This window comes from Acanthochromis polyacanthus, chromosome 10, assembly GCF_021347895.1.
Source record: "Acanthochromis polyacanthus isolate Apoly-LR-REF ecotype Palm Island chromosome 10, KAUST_Apoly_ChrSc, whole genome shotgun sequence".
NCBI classification, from domain to species: Eukaryota; Metazoa; Chordata; class Actinopteri; family Pomacentridae; genus Acanthochromis; species Acanthochromis polyacanthus.
Window position 1 is genome coordinate 2,188,853 of NC_067122.1, and position 20,236 is coordinate 2,209,088.

At 42.6% G+C, this 20,236-nt stretch overlaps 1 protein-coding gene across 1 annotated transcript; it reads left to right on the forward strand.

Moving 5' to 3' along the window:
* The first annotated feature begins 19 nt into the window (after window positions 1-19).
* On the forward strand, window positions 20-20,203 carry trappc11 (trafficking protein particle complex subunit 11). Its single transcript, XM_051954307.1, has 30 exons — window positions 20-377; window positions 1,035-1,263; window positions 1,430-1,599; window positions 1,709-1,779; window positions 2,659-2,773; window positions 2,854-2,953; window positions 5,599-5,672; window positions 5,906-6,002; window positions 6,966-7,099; window positions 7,692-7,833; window positions 8,029-8,122; window positions 8,291-8,370; window positions 8,564-8,642; window positions 9,929-9,983; window positions 10,077-10,222; window positions 10,490-10,551; window positions 11,407-11,539; window positions 11,845-11,975; window positions 12,424-12,546; window positions 13,683-13,876; window positions 13,947-14,095; window positions 14,667-14,788; window positions 14,858-14,977; window positions 15,060-15,125; window positions 15,210-15,366; window positions 16,747-16,858; window positions 16,947-17,038; window positions 17,144-17,277; window positions 17,946-18,113; window positions 19,703-20,203. Exons 2-30 carry the CDS (start codon window positions 1,060-1,062, stop codon window positions 19,745-19,747), a joined length of 3,369 nt encoding a protein of 1,122 aa, XP_051810267.1. The 5' UTR covers window positions 20-377; window positions 1,035-1,059; the 3' UTR covers window positions 19,748-20,203.
* The last annotated feature ends 33 nt before the right edge of the window (window positions 20,204-20,236 follow it).

The following is a 20,236-nucleotide window of genomic DNA, read 5'->3' on the forward strand; positions in this document are numbered from 1 at the left end:
TGCTGGAGGCGCTAATGCGACACTCTGCTACTGAAGACCACAGAAGAAGAAGCAGCTAGCCGGAGTTGCTGTTGCTTCAGCCGCTAAACTAACATCTTCTTCTGGCTCTTTCAGCTTAACTCACCGGTAACCAGTTGTCTAAAGCTGACCAGAGGAGGAATTAAGCTAAAACCAAGTCAGACAGACAAAAACCAACGTGCACTGACGTGTACGTGTTAATTAGCAGCCTCGCCCACCGGCTAGCTAGCTGCTAGCCGCTAAACCCCATTAGAAACCCACTGACCTGCTAACAGCTAGCTAATTGCTAAGAGCTAATCCAGCCAGGCTCACCTGGAGCTGAGCACCTGTAGCGGCTCACCTGGAGGGATGCAACTAAGGTAAGCTGTGGGTTGAATATGCACAGGTTGACACTTATAAATAACTCTTTAATGTGGGTTTATTGGGGATGCTAACAGGACAACAGCTACTAGTGTTAGCCGACTTAAGCTAGTTCAGTTCCGCTTCCGTCTTAGCGATGCTAATTAATCTGACCATCAGAAAATAACGTCAGACAGTTTTTAAACCCGGAATAGATTTTTGTATGAATGACGACCTTCTCTCTGTGTAGAACTGTGTACAAGCACAGCGTTGTTAAACAGTCAGACTCCAGTCTGAACCATGTAAACAGCTGCCTAGCTCTGCCGAGCTAAACCTAATGCTAACCTTCCAGTCGTGTGACCTGTAAGTTCATAAAGTCTCTGTCTGTCAGTGGGTCTTGCTTTGACTTCATTTAGCTGTAATTTTCTAGTGAAACCCGCACATTTTCTGCATAAAATCAACATTCTTTCTGCCAGAAATGTGTTTTACTTTTGCCACTTTTGGAAAATCCTGTTTCAGTTTCAGCCTCAAACTGTGGAAATATAACAGAATATTAATAGATAATTATTAGGCATCACTGATCATGTAAATAAACTACGTTAGCATGATGTATCTGGGTGTTTTTCCACAGATAGACACTGTGCTAGACTGTTCTAAAGATGTGTTTCTGTCTGCAGGTTCCTCTACTGGTAAACCGTGGTGATGGCAGGGTCCCAGTGGGAGCTTCCTCCAGAGCTATGCTGTCGGCCCATGGCCTTCGTGGCTCTCACGGGCCTGGATGTGGTCTACAACGCCGTGCATCGGGCCATTTGGGACGCCTTCTGTGCCAACCGCCGAGCCGACAGAGTCCCCATCTCCTTCAAAGTGCTGCCAGGAGACCATGAATACCCCAAATGTCGCACTAAGGTGACAAATTTATCATTAAACCAAGTCAATGTCCCTTTAAACACAACCCATTATTTCAAACAGGAACGTTGTAATTTTCTAACCCCAACCCTCTCCTACATCAGGGGTAAAACGTGTGAAGACTTTCTGCTTCTGAACAGGTTTGTCTCCTCCTGTGTTTGTCTAGCGTACATCTTATGAGTGGTACATCCCCAAAGGCATCCTGAAGACCGGCTGGATGAACAAACACCTGAACCTGGTACCAGCTCTGGTGGTTCTGTTCTACGAGCTGGACTGGGATGACCCTCAGTGGAAGGAGAAACAGTCTGAATGTGCAACTAAAGTAGAGATAGTCAGGTTGGTGAAAGTTAAATTGTGTGTAATTGGTGTTTTCTCTGACTGAAGCTGGTGTTTAGCTCATTCTCAGTTCAGTAACAGCAGATCTTATGTTTCTGTTCGCCTCTAGGACCAGTCTTCAGGGCAGGAACACCAAAGTGGCCGTGGTTCTAATCCAGAAGAAAACTCCTCTACCTCCAGGTACGCTAGACTAACCCTGGCACGTCTAAGGTTTGTAGATCTGTTAGTGATGAGTTTAATGAGTCACTCGGTCTGTCACATTTTGGCAGTGATGCAAATTATAGTCTGGATCCACGGATTCGTTAAATATTTCTGTCTTGTTTTTGTCATGTCTCATTTTTGTCATCTTGTCTCATTGTTGTCATTTTGTCTCTTTTTTGTCATTTTGTGTCTCATTTTATTCATCTTATGTCGGATTTTAGTCATCTTGTTCTTCATTTGTCATTTTCTGTCTCATTTTAGTCATCTTGTTTCTCATTTTTGTCAACTTGTCTCATTTTTGTGATTTTCTGTCTCATTTTAATCATCTTGTCTCATTTTTGTCATTTTGTGTCTCGTTTTAGTCATCTTGTGTCTCATTTTAGTCATCTTGTGTCTCATTTTAGTCATCTTATTTCTGATTTTATTCATCTTATGTCTAATTTTAGTCATGTTCTTCATTTTTGTAATCGTGTGTCTCTTTTTTGTCAACTTGTCTCATTTTTGTCATTTTGTGTCTCGTTTTAGTCATTTTGTGTCTCATCTTATTCATCTTCTGTCTCATTTTTGTCATCTTGTGTCTTGTTTTTGTGGTTTTATGTCTCATTTTAGTCATCTTGTGTCTCATTTTTGTCATTTTGTGTCTCATTTTTGTCATTTTGTAACTTGTTTTAGTCATCTTCTGTCTCATTTGTGTCATCTTGTGTCTTGTTTTTGTCGTTTGAACACATTATATTCTGTGATTAAGGAACCCGTACCAGATCATTGCAGATCTTCCTCAGTGGGATGTTCTGCATATGGATCTGATGGGAGTCCACAGGATGATCAGAAACACTTTAACCGTCTGTTGTCTCTGCACAGGAGAAGACCTGGTAGCATCTGAGAGAGCTTCAGCTCTTTGTAACGCCTGCGATCTGTCTGGAAAGAGTCTCTTCGTTCTTCCACACACCGACCACCTGGTGGGCTACATCATCAGGTAGATAAATCCCCTCAAGCAGCTGGTTCGGTCCGAGTGTTGGTATGTGGCCTGAACTTCCTGTTGGTGTGCTTCTGAAGGTTGGAGAACGCCTTCTACGAGCACGCTCAGACGTACTATTACACTGAGATCCGTCGAGTCAAATCACACAAGGAGTTCCTGAACAAGACGACTCATCAGGTAAAGTTTAACGGCAGATTACCAAAGTTTTGGTTCTAGTTTTACTTCCTTTGTTCTCAATTTGCCTGTTTTTTTCTTTCTAGTCTTTAATTCACTCAGTTTTTGCCTCTTTAAAGCTTTCATTTATTTTTACTGCGCCAAGGAATGCGGTGGAGTTATGTGACAGTTGTCGTACATTAGTCTGTCTGTCTGTTAGCAACATTACTCTAAAACAGACGAACGAATCTAGATGAACTTTTCAGGGAAGATCAGAAATGACACAAGGACCAAGTGATTAGATTTTGGCAGTGATGTGACTTATAGTCTGGATCCACGGATTTGTTAAAGATTTCTGTCTCGTTTTTATCGTTTTGTGACTCGTTTTTGTTGTTTTGTGTCTAGTTTTTACCATCTTGTGTTTCATTTTCATTTTGTGTCTTGTTTTTGTTGCTTTGTGTCTCTTTTTGGTCATCTTGTGTCTTGCTTTTGTCATTTTGTGCCTCATTTTTGTCATTTTGTGTCATTTTTTTACTCCTTTTCCCATTTTGTGTCTAATTTTTTGTCTCATTTTTGTCATTTCGTGTCTCATTTTTTCCCATTTTGTGTCTCATTTTTTTTTCTCATTTTTCCCATTTTGTGTCTCTTTTTTTTTCTTGTTTTTGTTGTCTTGTGTCTCATCTTCGTCATTTTATGTCTGATTTTTGTCGTTTTGTGTCTGGTTTTTGTCATGTCTCATTTTAGTCATGTTGTGTCTTGCTTTTGTCATCTTGTGTCTCATTTTTAGCATTTTGTGTCATTTTCGTCATTTTGTGTCTCATTTTTTTTTTTTTTTTGCCATCGTTTGTCTTCATTTTGTCGTCATGTGTCTCGTTGTTGTCATTTTGTGTCTTGTTTTTGTTGTTTTGTGTTATAGTCTGGATCCACGGATTTGTTTACGGTATCCTTACATAACGTACATGTGCGTAACACATGCCTGTGCTCAGTGCAAGGTCATTTATTATCCCCCGCCTCCACAAAGTGGAAAAGGAGGATACAGGTTTGGCCTCCTTCCGTGTGTCCGTCCGTCATGAAGGAGACAGCTTTTCTCGGAAACTATTACAGCTAGGGTTACGAAATTTAGTGTGTAGCTTCACACCATGGACACCTTATTCAAGTTCGAAAATGAGACCTGTGCGATAATATTTAACAGAGTTATGGCCCTTTATCACTATTTTGGATATAGACTCATAGACATCACATGTGGCGGCTTCAAATTTTGTCCGATTTTCACCGTTCAACTTTTAAAATGTTCAGCTCCTTTAGGACATTCTTGCTATTCAAATTTTTTCTGTCATAATTTTTGAAATATTCAACATTTTCCAAATTTTTTTTCCCATTGACAGTGAATGGGGCGAATTAATCAATCTGCCTTAAAAGTTACCTATTTTCACAACGCTACTGCTTCGCCATACTTTCACCGAGACACTTCATTTTAGTCTTAAAAAAAGCCCCAAGTCTCTTCTTTACAGGCATGTATATATTGTGACAGTGGGATTTATGGTTTTCCACGGAGAAGCTTCCAAAAACCCCTGGGTTGAACAAAAAATCCCCTCTCGGAGCGTCTGCTGCCCTGCTGCTAGAGTGTGGAGAGACAAGAAATCTGTCGGGGTTTTTTGGGGTTAAATCGCCATCCTGGCCAAACGGTACATGCTACACGGACAATCCTTTCACAGACTGTAGTAAACACACTCTATATTCATATGAGTCCAACATTGTTCACCTGGCACATTGTTACATGACGCGCCAGCCCTTAATTGTTGTGGGAACCGCCATTGCGCTCTGTAACGCTCAATGCAAATGTGTCAAGGCAACAGCATGTGTGACAGTGAAGAAGGCGGCAGATAGACCTGCCAGTATCTATCACCCATAGCTCAATGGATTGAGCTCTCGCCTTCGTTGCGGCGGTCGTGAGTTCGAGCTCAGCTCGTGGCACTTTGCTACTGTTTTTCCAAAATTTCTCAAAGTGATGTCTTATGACGATGATTGCCTTTTCTGCATGTATTTCAACATTATCATGCCTTTGCATGCAAATTTTTCATGATTTTTCTTTTTCAGCCATATTCAACTCATTTCACAGTCATTTTCTGCCTTCCTTTAGCTTTTTCATGCAGATTCGGTTCAGCCTGCAGCATTCACAGTGCATTTTCTTCAGGAAATGCAAATCTAGTTATTATCCCCCACCTCCATGAAGTGGAAAAGGGGGATATAGGTTTGGCCTCCGTCCGTCCGTCCGACATGAAGGGGACAGCTTTTCTCAGAAACTATTACAGCTAGGATTACGAAATTTAGTGTGTAGCTTCACACCATGGACACCTTGATCAAGTTCGAAAATGAGACCTGTGCGATAATATTTAACAGAGTTATGGCCCTTGATCACTATTTTGGATATAGACTCATAGACATCACATGTGGCGGGGGACATTGATGACCATGTCGTCTTGTTTTATATTGTGTTGCTAAATTTCTGTTATAGTTTGTATCTCAGAACCTGCTAAGTGTTTCTTTAATGTTTATTTATTTGTTGTATGAAGAGACAGTGAGGTCATTTAATCCCTGGTATGTCAGGAACATGTTGAAGAAGTGACAGTAAGCCTGACTAACTGCTGGTTTGTCTCCTGATGTTCCAGCTGCTGTTTGTCCGACATCAGTTTAAAATCGCTTTCTTCAGCGAGCTGAAGCAGGACACTCAGAACGCTCTGAAGTAAGTCTGAGCTCACAGTGGAGGCTGAACATGAAGCATAACTTCAACATAGCTCCAGCAGATAGACGGTGTTTGTGAGTTTACTGCAACCGTGTTTCACTTTAGACTCTTACTGACTTTATTATTTAAATCAAACCTTCTGCAGCCTTACAGTGTTTTAGTTTTCCGTTGAGACTGGATGTGTTTCAGTGATGAAGCAGTTTGTCCAGAACACTGTGTGTTTGTGGCTTCAGGTACTACAGAACCGCGTACAGCCTCGTGCACGAGCTCAGAGCGCACGAGACCAACATGTTGGAGATTAAAACCATGGCTGGATTCATCAACTATAAGGTACGTTTAATGAATGCTGCTCAGTTTATGTTTCATAAATACAGGAACAGGAAGACAAAGTTTTTTCCTTTAAGTGCAGAAAAGTTCATTCTGGAAATCATTTTTACAAAACATCATGAAATTTCTTTTAAAAAATTAATTAGGGATGCACGATATTGGATTTTTGCCGATATCCGATATGCCGATATATTGAAATCCCTTTTGGCTGATACCGATACCAATAATCACACGTTTTTCTCCACTGTAAAGAAAGCTAAGTCTCTCCTGTATCTTACTCTTATTGTGACAGTCTATTTGTTTAAGAAACACACGCAAAACAAGACAAAAAACATTGGATTTTACCATAAATAAGAAGTGTATTATTTTTCAATCTCATCAACATTCAGCCTCAGTTTATCATTTCCACAGTACAACTTCCAGATCACAGAGTGTCTACAAAGGAACACAACATTTAGTCACCTGGACCTGAACGATATTATATTTTACTTTGTAATCAAAACAACAAAAGTCAGACAAAAACAAAAGATAGAATATTACAAAATGAGACAAACAGCATGAAACTATCTGTTGAGTTGGCTCGTGACTTCCTGATTTTCAGCAAAACTAATCAGCCAGTGTGGTAAAAATGTGAACCTGAAGCTGCATTAAACTCTGTTATTAGTCTTTAAAGTCCCTAAATGCTGTTTGTGACATTTATTAATGACGGTGATGACAGAGGAAACATGTTCTAGTGGGTTCTGACTGCAGAAATCCTGAAATATAATGATAATTATAATAAAAAAAGTCTTTCAGATCCTAAAATAACCTCATAACTCTGTCTTTAGTATTTATATCTGTCATTGTTTCCCAGCAGCTGTTTCATATTTAGATTAGAGAGATGATGATGATTCCGTTATTGAGCTTCACTGCTCAGAATCCACCAGTTTCCACCAGTTTAGCCGGCGTGTCTTTGTCTCTCTGTAGATCTGCCGACTGTGTTTTCAGCACAACACTCCTTTGGATGCTATCGCTCAGTTCAGGAAGCACATCGACCTGTGTAAGAAGAAGATCGGCAGCGCTGAGCTGGCCTTCGAACACGCCGCCTGGATGTCCAAACAGTGAGTGAGCGTCCATCTACAGTCATGGACCAGAGTACCGGCACCTCTGGAGTTTTTCCGCAAAATACACCATTTCTCCCAGAAGCTGTTGCAATTACAAATGTTTTTGGTGTACATGTGTTTATTTCCTTCATGTGCATTAAAAAAACACACAAAAAAGCCAAAACTGACATAGATTTACACAAAACTCAAAAAATGGGCCGAACAAAATTGTTGTCATCCTTTTAAAGGTTTGGGTAAATAATTTAGTGATGCAGTAAACAGCCGTCACATCACACTTATAAATGCATGCAGTTCATAGGAAATAGTACAACAGGACACTAGAACAGTAAAAGCAGCTCCAGGATGCTGTCTGTGAGCCCGTTAGAGTTTTTACTGTGTTTGTATCCTCTTTATACTAATTAGATGAGAACACTTGACACAGGACAGTTTTGTTAAATGTGGAAATAAATCAGTTTGTTTCAGGATTTACTCATAAACATTCAGTGGTAGAACCTTCATCTGGATCAGTCTTTACACCTGATCCTGGACTGTGACTGTGTACGGTAGTAAAAGTACAGCCAGATACTGACTGTCTCTGTGCTGCTGGCAGGTTCCAGTCCTTCGGGGAGCTCTTTGATGAAGCCATAAAGTTGGGTCTGACGGCCATCCAGACCCAGAACCCGGGATTCTACTACCAGCAGGCTGCATGTTACAGCCAGGACAGGAAACAGCAGGCCCAGCAGCTCTGTCAGGTAAAAACTGACCTCCCAGTACCCAAAACTAACACCAGTTACCCTGATTTACGTACTACCACATCAGTATGATACTCCATCTACTGTCACTACCTCGGACCTCTGAGGCTCTAGTGTTAAAAGTGAGTGACTAAAATTCTCTGTTCTGTTCTCCATTAAACCCAGTTAACAGTTTAATTTTATTTTATTTATCAGGGTGGACTCGGTTACCCATCTCCTGACCCGCTGGACACCCAGACTGGAGGACTGGACTTCTATGGACAGAGACCCTGGAGACAAGGACACCAGAGTAGGTCCAACCTGTTACTGAAGAATTAGCGCCACCAGGTGTTCATATTTCCACCAGTCAGCTCCTACTGATCACGTGGGGGTAGATTCATGTCTCCAGACCGGGTAACACTGGAGCTGTGTCTGGATGTAGCAGTAAAACAAGAATTGTTTCTCGCTGCGTTTGCAGGTATCGATCCTCCAGATGCAGAGAAGGAGAAGACGGGGATTCTGGCTCTGCAGATTAAAGAACGAGATGTTCCTCATTCTGTAAGAACAAACTCTGAACACTGTAAGAAGTCATCTGCTTAAAGCTGGAGTTAGAATTAGCAGCATATTGTTGGGATGTTTCCACTGAGCTCCTGCTAAATCTTGATCCTCCGATTCCAGACCTCCTTCACAGATCCGTTTCTGTGTTTTATTCCCTGGAGCTGCTGTTTTATTCTTCCTTCTGTTTCTACAGGAGCTGATTATCGCTCTGCTCAGTAACGCTGTCGCCCAGTTTAAGAAGTACAAGTGTCCTCGAATGAAGAGCCACCTGAGTACGTATCAGTGGTTATATTTCATCTCCTCATCGCTGTAGGACACATCTGGTCCCTGGAGAAGATGGAACATTAGTTTTGAGTTCTTTTGTTCAGACATAGAATGAGTAGACAGATCTTGATTACCTTGATGGTTTTGGTGCAAACTTTTACCTTATACTCTGGATCCACGGCTTTGTTCAGGATTTCCAGCTATAGCTGTTGGCACGGCGTCGCTGTAACCATGACAACAAGTGAACACTGTCAGTTATCCTACTACACAATGACTGTGATTGATCAGTTAGAAATCATACAAGGAACCAGTGATTAAACTGTGGGGTGTTTCAGAGTCCCGCTACATGTTTAGGTCACGTACACCCCCTGTCAAAAGTTTTGAGACACTTTCTCATTCAAATAAATTAGAACCCGTCTCCCTGTTTTGACAGGGGGTGTATGTAGCAAACCCCAGCCAGACAGTGGTGAAGCTTTCTCACCTTTCTGTCCTTCACTCCTTCCTTCAGGAAACACCGTCAGAGCTCGTCTCCATCCAGATGCTTCTAAGTTTAGACTCCTCCTTTACCAGACAGCAACAGTGGAACCGTTTTCTTTCGTCTTCATGTGAATTTTCAGAACTTTCTGCAGCGTCTTCATCATATCAAGACACAGCTTCTTAGACAAACACTTCCTGTGACAAAATAAAAGCATGGAGGGAACGGTTATTTTAACACGAGCAAAACAAAGTCTTGTCTAAAGTGATGAACTGATCAACAGACCTTTTATAAGAGGAATTTACACATTATCCAGTATAAATACATAACATGCACATGCAGAACACATGCCTGTGCTCAGCACAAGGTCTTTTTTATTAAAGATTTCATCTGTCAGAAATGATGTGTCACCTGAGCAGCCTTGGTGGAGCACTGCAGTCTGAGTGCTTTTCTTTTGCAGTGGTCTGATTTGAGATCTTCCTGTAGCGCTTTTTCTTTCTGAGACCTTGTGAGTCGTGTTGCCGGCTGACACGTCACACGCTGTCAGTGAGACGCTTCTGAAGAAGGCGAAAGTTTCCGCCGGAGCTGCCAAAGCAATCAAAATCTGTCTGTTCATTTTATGTCTGAACAAAAGAACTCAAAACTAGTGTATTGACAAGAAGACATGATGAACGTTTTTGAGCTGTTAGGAGGTGGAACATGCTGACAGTGATGCTGGTAGCAGATTGAACTGAGCTCATGTAAAGAAAATGAAGTGTTTTCTTTATAGTTTAATCCCATCACGTTCCTCTTAGTGTTTGTCTGATTGTGTCTCCTCAGTGGTGCAGATGGGAGAAGAATATTACCACGCTAAAGACTACACGAAGGCTCTGAAGTAAGTCTACTGGAGATGATTCCTCTGAGCTCTGCTTTAGTGCTGCACCCTGTTCTACAGAGGCAGAAATAAAGCGTGTGAACCTGTTTGCAGGCTGCTGGACTACGTGATGTGTGACTATCGGACGGAGCGGTGGTGGGCTCTGCTGACCTCCATCCTGACCACGGCTCTGCGCTGTGCTTACCTCATGGCCAGTGTGAAGGACTACATCCTCTACTGCATGGAGCTGCTGGGCAGAGGTGACTGACGCTGACCTTTAAGACAGTCATCTCACATGTTCTAAACCCGGTTCACTGAGAACACTCATAGGTCGGTTCTGTCCCGGTTCCTGTAGAACTGGTCAGTAAATGGTTAATGAGGAACGCTGCTCTGTGTAGAAGCTGCTGGTCCATCCTGTCCTTCAGGTGAAACGCTCTGAGGGTTCAGCAGACTAAGATCGTAAGATGTAGAAAACTAAATGCATGACATTTTAGTATAAAGACTTAAAAACATCTCTTGTCTTGTAGCTTCAACCTTGAAGGAGGAGCAGAAGTCAAAAATTGAGAAGAATCTCATCAAAGTCCTGATGGTGAGTTAAAGTTCCTCCTCCAGAGGCTGAGTGATGGAGATCAGTGAGTCAGCAGCTATGTTGAGCTTAAAGTCAGAGTTTTCACCGTCACCAAGGTTGTTCAGGTAAGGGCTAGATCTCCATGGTAACTGATGCTGTGGAGCCAGATCTCCATGGTAACTGATGCTGTGGAGCTAGATCTCCATGGTAACTGATGCTGTGGAGCTAGATCTCCATGGTAACTGATGCTGTGGAGCCAGATCTCCACGGTAACTGATGCTGTGGAGCTAGATCTCCACGGTAACTGATGCTGTGGAGCTAGATCTCCATGGTAACTGATGCTGTGGAGCTAGATCTCCATGGTAACTGATGCTGTGGAGCTAGATCTCCATGGTAACTGATGCTGTGGAGCTAGATCTCCATGGTAACTGATGCTGTGGAGCTAGATCTCCATGGTAACTGATGCTGTGGAGCCAGATCTCCACGGTAACTGATGCTGTGGAGCCAGATCTCCACGGTAACTGATGCTGTGGAGCCAGATCTCCACGGTAACTGATGCTGTGGAGCCAGATCTCCACGGTAACTGATGCTGTGGAGCCAGATCTCCATGGTAACTGATGCTGTGGAGCTAGATCTCCATGATGAATCTGTGAGAGAAGTTTTATCTGTAAACCTTTCGACCTGTACGTCACTAAAACCACTGAATGAAGCTGTTACAGTAGCAGAACCTTCAGAACCCTGCTGGTCCTGTAGGTTTGGGTCTGTTAGCTCACCGTTAGCCTCCCATACATTGATCAGTCATGATGAGCTGTCCAACGGTCTGCCGGGTCACTCACCAAGAATATCTGTTAAAGTTATTCATGGATTTCTTTTCAGAACGAGGTTCCTGATGCAGAGCCGGACTGTGATCCGTCTTCTGTCGGCGCCGCTCGGTCCCTGTGGACCGACCGCATGGCTCTGGCCGGGTCCAATGAGCTGACTGTAGAGGTGCAAGACTACATCCCATTCAGTGAGTCAACACTGAGCCACTGGAACAGCAGTAAAAGGCTGGTTTATTCATTCACGCCGTTTGACTGAAATGAAAACCTGAGACGGAGCAGTTTGTAGTGTTCAGTGGGACAAACGTCCTCCAGTTAGTCCTGTAACTATAATGTTTATAACCACTAATGAACCAGTTAGTCCTGTAACTATAATGTTTATAACCACTAATGAACCAGTTAGTCCTGTAACTATAGTGTTTATAACCTGATGAACATCCTCGTCATGCATGTATAATAAAAACCTTTCTAATGTCTTCTCTCTGCTGTGGTCCAGTCCAGTGTAAATCCAGGTTCCAGTCTCCCAGTTTCCATGTGGACCAGCCCATCCAACTGCAGGTTTTCCTCCGAGCCGACTGTCCTCATCCTGTTAACTTCCACAAGCTGGCTGTCAGCCTCAGTAACCAGGTAACCAGCTGATCAAACTAACCAGGTAACCAGCTGATCAAACTAACCAGGTAACCAGCTGATCAAACTAACCAGGTAACCAGCTGATCAAACTAACCAGGTAACCAGCTGATCAAACTAACCAGGTAACCAGCTGATCAAACTAACCAGGTACAGTAACAGACTAAACGGTGCCATCAGGTCTTCAGATTTATCTTAAGACGTTCAGCTGCTGTCTGTAGCTGATACGTGTGAAGGTTTGATGTTTAATAAGAGTATTGATTACCAGTAAATTGCAGGTATTGACACCTAACGTCCAGAACATCAGGAGTGAATGGAGCTGATGCTGTAGCAAAAGAACAAATGAAAAATTCTCTCAGTTCTTCTGTTTCTTTTGGACACAAAGCAGGAACATATAGTCAGAAAACTTCTAACATCCTGATTGGTTTAGCTGTGTGTGTGTTTTTAGGAGTATAACCAGTGGTGTGTGGTGGAGGCGGGTCAGGAGAACATGACTCTCTCTCCTGGAAAAACCAAATGCTACAACTTCAGCTTCGTGGCAAAAACCGAAGACGTCGGCAAGAAGATCGAGGTGAGGAGATGTTTGTGTTGATGTTTAACCCTGGTGTCGCCCTGTGGGTCAAATTTACCCGTTTTAAAGTGTGAAGATGTGGGAAAAGAAGAATATTTTCACAGTGAAGCTTCTAATGTCCACATTTTTAACATTTTTGAGAAATTTTTGAACATTTTTTTGGTGGGAAAAAAAGAAAAGTTAAAAATGTTTCTTTAAGAACATTCACATAAAAGTCAACCAAAATCTGGATAATTTCACTGGATTTTTTTTTTTTTTTTTGAATGCTCTTAAATAAAACATTAGAAGTTTTACTGATATACATGAAATCACTTTAGATATTTTTAGGATTTTTTTATAAGATTTTTACTCAGTTTTTGAAAATATTTACAAGAATTTTCTTGCCAAATTTGGGTATTTTAAAAAAAAAATTTAAGGGAAACTTTTAAGGAATTATTGGAATTTTCTTCCTGAAGGTTTTACAAATTTAAAGTTTGAAAATGTGGAAAAATATATATTTTCACAGTGAAACTTCTGATGGCCACACTTCTCCATTTTTTTAGGAAATTTTTCAACATTTTTTGGTGTAAAAAAAAGAAATATGTTTCTTAAGAACATGCACATAAAATCAACCAAAATCCAATGCAATTTGTTTTTCTTTTGGCTGATTTTTTTTGTGAATGTTCCTAAAGAAAATATTGCAAGTTTTTACTGATATGTATATATGGAATCACTTTAAATATATTTAGGATTTTTTGGAAGATTTTTACTCATTTTTTGAAAAGATTTTTTTAAATTAAACTTTTAAGAAATTATTGAAATTTTCTTCCTGAAGCTTTTGCAAATTTTCAGAAATTTGGGGATTTTTTTGCTGAATTTTTGGATTTTTTTTTTTCAGACAAGGAAACAGTATTTTTTGGTGCCCGTAAATGAAGACAACAGGAGGGTTAATAGAACAGATATGAACTAATATTTAATCTTCAGATGACGGGTGTGGAGGTGATGTTTCTGTAGATATTTAATTAATTTATTGTCTTTAGATGATGGGTGTGGAGGTTATGTTTCTGTAGATATCTAATTAATTTATTGTCTTTAGATGATGGGTGTGGAGGTTATGTTTCTGTAGATATTTAATATAATCTGATATTAATCTTCAGATGACGGGTGTGGAGGTGATGCTGGGCAGTGACACTGGCCGCTGTGTGTTTCTGAGCTGGAGGGGCGCTGGAGGAGATGCCGCTTCTACCCATGAGGCTTTGCAGGCCAGCAGGTCGTCACGGCGATGGGGGCGGGGCTTGGAGAGCCGTCAGGACGTGGACTGGGACGGCCTGAACCTGCAGCCCAGCACCATGTAAGAACGTCCGTCTGTAGGATCCACCGAGGTAAAAAGCGGCAGGTCTGACGGCTGTCTTCATGTTCAGGATCATCTCCAGAGTCCCAAAGGTCTCCGTCCAGCTGAGCCACCAGCCTCCGGCTCTGACCAACGAGATGTTCTGCATCAGCCTGACGGTCCAATCACAGGAGGAGAACGTGGCGAAGGACGTCAAACTGACCGCCGGCCTCAAACCAGGTAGAAGACGGAGCTCCTCCTGACCCCTCAGGGTTTCATTTACAGATTAAACTTTGTGTTTTTACCAGGATCAATATCGATTATTGGTGATTAGAAGTGACAGATAACTGATAAAGATGAAACATTCTACATTAACAGCATGTGATAGCAGCAATCTGACATTCAGAACCAGATTAGTTCATTAAAAAGGAATGCTATGAAAGAACAACAGTGTCACATGACATTAGGACAGTTTACTGATCGACTGATTGATTTAGATCAATAACAGACTCTTTTAGTTGTCTGTCCTGTCTCTTTAATTTTCCTCTAAGGTGCAGATGTTAGAGCTTCAGTAGCTGTTGTTTTCCAGACACTAGCTTAGCTGTTAGCTGCTACAGTCTGCTAATGAGCTCATCATCAGCCTTCAGTGATTGGCTGTTCATCAGCATGTGTAGCCAATCAGAGAGAGCTGTGGGCGGGGCTGAGGTGGTGATTGACAGAGAGGACGCAGCGTCAGAGATGAAGGAGGACATCTGATTTGTTAGTAAAAGTATCGATGCCAGTCATGTAAAAAGTGTCCTGTTGTGTTCAGGGCAGGACGCTAACCTCGGTCAGTCGACCCACGTGACCCTGGATGGGTCGAAGGTTTGTGATGAAGGTTCTCCTGCTCTGCTGCCTGATGTTCCTCTGGGAGATCTGAAACCAGGAGAGAAGGTACAGAGATGTTTGATGTCTGACCCTCGCCTGCAGCTCCACACAGACTGACTGATTGTGTTGTTGCAGCTGGAGAAGTGCGTTTACATCCGCTGTGTGTCGACCGGACCGAGGGTCTTCCTGTTCCACGTGGCCTACAGCATCTCCACCACGGTGGAGGGACGCCACATCGTCTGTAAATGTCACAAGGTGAGGAGCTGGAAGGACCACAGGAAGGACCACAGGTAGAACAGCTGGGTTGAGTTTAACTGATCGTCTGTTTGCTCTCCAGGATGAGACGGTAACCATAGAAACCGTCGTCCCGTTCGAGGTGTCAGTGAAGTTTGTCTCCACGAAGGTGTGTGCTTCATGATCAGTGGTGAGTTTGAGTGCAGCGGTGTTCCGAAGCAGTGCTTCTATCTGTTCCTCTCTGTGTTTTCAGTTCGAGCCGTTGGACCGCGTCGCCGTGGAGATTCCCTTCCTGCTGATGACGGACGTCCTGTCATCGTCTCCGTGGCCTCTGATGCTCAGCTCCTCCTCTCTGCAGCTGCAGACCATGACCAGCAACACGGCACAGCTGCAGTCCCAGCTGCATGAAGGTAGGAAAGACTCCTACCCAACCCTAACCCTACCAACACTATTAACACTAACCCACTATTACTGTGTCTATAAAGTGACTGTACCACACTGTGTGTCTATAATAGGGCTGCAACTAACGACGCGTCGACAAGTCGTCTGAGCGCGATACGTCATCAAAAGCGGAAGTGAGCGCGCAATGCAACAGAAATCACCTTCCGACCGGAGCGGAACACGGACAGACGTCGGCGCTGCATCGTTCATGTATTATGTATGTACGATGCAGCACGGATGTCTGTGTTTAGATACAGCTGTATAGTAAACGCTGACATCCATGTTTACGATAGAACGCAGACGTCCGTGCTGCATCGTACATACATAATACATGCACGATGCAGCGCCGACATCCGTCCGTGTTCCGCTCCGGAAGGTGATTTCTGTTGCATTGCGCGCTCACTTCCGCTTTTGATGATGTATCGTGGTCTGACGACTTGTCGACGCGTCGTTGGTTGTAGCCCTAATCTATAAAGCGACTGTTCCACGCTGTGTGTCTATAAAGCGACTGTTCCACGCTGTGTGTCTGTAAAGCGACTGTTCCACGCTGTGTGTCTATAAAGCGACTGTTCCACGCTGTGTGTCTATAAAGCGACTGTTCCACGCTGTGTGTCTATAAAGCGACTGTTCCACGCTGTGTGTCTATAAAGCGACTGTTCCACGCTGTGTGTCTATAAAGCGACTGTTCCACGCTGTGTGTCTGTAAAGCGACTGCTCCACGCTGTGTGTCTATAAAGCGACTGTTCCACGCTGTGTGTCTGTAAAGCGACTGTTCCACGCTGTGTGTCTGTAAAGCGACTGTTCCACGCTGTGTGTCTGTAAAGCGACTGCTCCACGCTGTGTGTCTATAAAGCGACTGTTCCACGCTGTGTGTCTGTAAAGCGACTGCTCCACGCTGTGTGTCTGTAAAGCGACTGTTCCACGCTGTGTGTCTGTAAAGCGACTGTTCCACGCTGTGTGTCTATAAAGCGACTGTTCCACGCTGTGTGTCTGTAAAGCGACTGCTCCACGCTGTGTGTCTGTAAAACGACTGTTCCACGCTGTGTGTCTATAAAGCGACTGCTCCACGCTGTGTGTCTGTAAAGCGACTGTTCCACGCTGTGTGTCTGTAAAGCGACTGTTCCACGCTGTGTGTCTGTAAAGCGACTGTTCCACGCTGTGTGTCTGTAAAACGACTGTTCCACGCTGTGTGTCTGTAAAACGACTGTTCCACGCTGTGTGTCTGTAAAGCGACTGTTCCACGCTGTGTGTCTATAAAACGACTGTTCCACGCTGTGTGTCTGTAAAGCGACTGTTCCACGCTGTGTGTCTTTAAAGCGACTGTTCCACGCTGTGTGTTTGTGGTTCAGTGGTTCTTCAGACCGGTGAATGTGCCAGCGAGTGTTTCTGTCTGCGATGTCCAGTTCAGACCAGCAACAGCAGCACTGTGGCTACAGGACAGTACCTGATATCCTGGAGGAGGTCAGTCCTGCATGTACTCTATCTACTGCATGTATAATCAGCTGATCAGAGTCTTAAACATTCGTCTGAACATCCTTGTGTCTGACAGAAAGTCGTCTGGCGCTGACAGTCCTCTGGTCCAGACCACGGTGACTCTACCTCACGTCATCCTGGAGTCCGTCCCCCTTTACATCCACGCTGGTCAGTTCCAGTGAACAAACCTGCTGATGTCCTTCCAGCTGCTGCTTGCTGAACATTTTCCTCTCGCTGAATGTTTCTGAGCTCAGCTGTGTGTTTATGCTGCAGATTTGCCATCCTTTGGGCGAGTCAGAGAGTCTCTTCCGGTTCGGTACCACATAGAGAACAGAACCGGTCTGGTCCAGGAGGTGGAGATGGCTGTGGAACCGTCTGACGCCTTCATGTTCTCTGGACTAAAGCAGGTACGGCTCGGTTCAAACAGAGATCTGGAAGCTGTGTTTCTGTCAGCCGCTTTAAAACATGTTGGGAGAAGAATCAGGAGGCTCTGATGGTTTGTGAAGAGAGTAGAGTCTACGGACGTCAGGAGAAGTGATACAACAAAGCATCGTCATGTCAGCATCAGGTCTGAGGAGCCTCTCTGTCCCTGGATTTACATGCAGTTGACAGGAGGTCATATTTAGGTTACAATCCAAATATGGGGACAGTTTTGTCTGTTCATTGGCACCACCTGGACAATACTTCAATCCTGTTTTCTTTACCACAGTTCTCTCTCACTTGTATGTTTTTGTTGGCATGTATCTGTCTGTCCCAGGCCCACATTAGGAACACAGAGTTCATAAATATTTGTATCTATAGACGACACGTTTTAGGAAAATACACACTGAGAGGGTATGGACAGGAACAGAAATGAGAAACAGGTTAAGAGGTTTTTCCACATGCTCTGATGAGGGTTCAAGGCTGTTTTAGAAATTCAGTTAAATTCAGTTTACTTGTGTAGCACCGCTGGTGAAATGTGTCTTAATGAGTTCTGCTGCTGGAGTCTGTCGATCCCTAAATGAGACCTGAAGCTGAAACGTCCAGTTTCCACCTCTGAAGCTCCACACAGACCCGGTTTGTTTCCTGTGTTCAGGTTCGCCTCCGTATCCTTCCTGGATCAGAGCAGCAGATGTTGTATAATTATTACCCCCTGATGGCCGGTTACCAGACGCTGCCCCAGCTGAACATCAGCCTGCCGCGCTGCTCCGCCTCCAACACCAACGCTCTGAGACGCTTCCTGCCGCAGCGAATCTTTGTCAAGGTAACGACACACAGACACTCTGACATCAGTAACAGATGATCTCATCTCATCGCTGCAAAAACTCAAAGTCTTACCAAGTCTGTTTCTCATTTTTAGTCAGAATGTTTCATCCCACTGGATTTAAGATAAATTCACTTAACGGGTCACATTTCAGCAGATGTAGGGACTTGTTTTAAGGCAACGCATCTGAAATACCTTAAGTCAAACAATCTTGAAATAATCTTGTTATAACCCTCGTGGCGTCCTGCACGTCAAATTGACGCGTTTTAAAGTTTGAAAATGTGGAAAAAAAATAATTCCCTATGAAAACTTCCACACTTTCATTTTTATTTTGGTGGAAAAAAATGTAAAAAAAAGTTTTTTTAAGAGCATTCAGACAAAAAAAATCAACCAAAATCCAGTGAAATTCACTGGAATTTGGTTGATTTTTTTTTTCCCCTTAAATGTTCTTACAGAAAATAGAACTTTTACTGACGTATATGGAATCACTTTAGATATTTCTAGTAGTTTTTTGGGAAGATTTTTTATTCATTTTTTGAAAATATTTACAATTTGTGCTTTTTTTGCTTTTTAACCCTTGAAGCTTCAGTGTACCGCCGGCGGTACACCTACTAATTTGCATAGGAATTTCAAGAATGTCCGACGGGTGCAAACGCGATTATACAAACACTATACGCCGATGGAAAGCTTAGATTCTCATGAATCCGCCGGTATAAACCACTTTCAGATGCGATTACCACAGCGGGTGAGAAAAACACATTTGTCCGACAAAAACAAATATTCATCCATCCGTTCTCTATACACGGTTTCAAAGCACACAGCGCGACTCACATTTCCGGGTTTATTATTACACACACAAAAAATATTCCACAAAAACGGCCATAATCCAACCTTTTACATCCAGATGACACAAGCCAGGAAACTATTTTGTCCAAAACATGTCCTGAAGTCGGTATAAAATCCCCGAATCGGTCGTTTTCAAGGAAATGCACCTCCCGATGCGCGTCCAATATTCCCGTATTTTTCGTAATTTTTTTATTTAAAAATAGAATATTAGCGATTTTTTTGTACTGAAAACGGCTGGAATTGACTGAAGCTTAAAGGGTTAATTGTTTATTTCTTGACAAAGTTGGGGATTTTTTTTTTTTAACTAAAACTTTTAAGGGTAACTTTTAAAGAAATTTTCTTCCTGAAGGATTTTGCAAATTTTTATAAATTTGGGGAATTTTTTTTTGCAGAGTTTTGGGATTTTTTTTCAGAAAAGGAAATAATATTTTTTGGTGCCGTAAATGAAGACAACAGGAGGGTAAAGACATCTCAGCTTGACAATCCTGGTAAAATAGAGCTTAAAATAAGTTTTCCCAGCTAATTTTAACATCTCAGTATTATAAACATCACATCTTATTTTCAGAAATCTTACAAAGCCACTTTTCACTTGTTCTATTGGCAGATTTTTTTTTAACTTATTTCAAGGTAAAAGTTCTGAAATAAGTTTTTTTTCGTATTATTTTGAGAGGAGCTTTTTTCCAGTGATCTGAGTGTACAGAAACTCGCTGCTGTTTTAAACTGCTTCTCCTTCTTCTCTGCAGCCTCAGGGTCGAGAGCTGGACGACGCCTCCATCGCTGCAGCCTGATCACAGAATAAACCCTTTAGATCTGCATCTTCTCGTCGTTTGTATCGTTGTTTTTTTAACCAGTTCCCAATAAAATGATCTAAATGTGGCTGAAGCGGCCGCTTGTATCTGAAGCCTCCACTGTGATCCCCACCGGACAAACGTGGAGAAAAGTTCTTCTCATGTAAAATATTAGTCTGTGCTGCAGTTTGTTCTTCTAAACTTTCACACCAAGATTTTCATTTTTACGTCATGTTTATCTGTCATCGACCTCCTTTATTAGCATCGATCAGTACTGGTCCTAAAATCATCTTTAATGTAAATATGAGAACAAATGTTTCCACAGAAATATGATTAACACTATTAGTTTGTGGTTGTTCACAATGTGATGGACTGATGTTGATTGAACGGTGAAGCCATGAATGAATCCAATGGAAAAAATGTGACGAAGGTTTGATTAAACTGGAGTGATGTGAACTTCTTTTGTCTGAATGTTTCTGCAGATTATTT

What these genes read in the sequence shown, in the direction of transcription:
- trappc11 (XM_051954307.1), top strand. Translation starts at nt 1,060, where the DNA reads ATGGCAGGGTCCCAGTGGGAGCTTCCTCCAGAGCTATGCTGTCGGCCC. An exon ending in TGAACAAGACGACTCATCAG is followed by an intron (nt 2,954 to 5,598) that starts GTAAAGTTTAAC and finishes CTGATGTTCCAG; the next exon opens with CTGCTGTTTGTCCGACATCA. An exon ending in ATCTCATCAAAGTCCTGATG is followed by an intron (nt 10,552 to 11,406) that starts GTGAGTTAAAGT and finishes ATTTCTTTTCAG; the next exon opens with AACGAGGTTCCTGATGCAGA.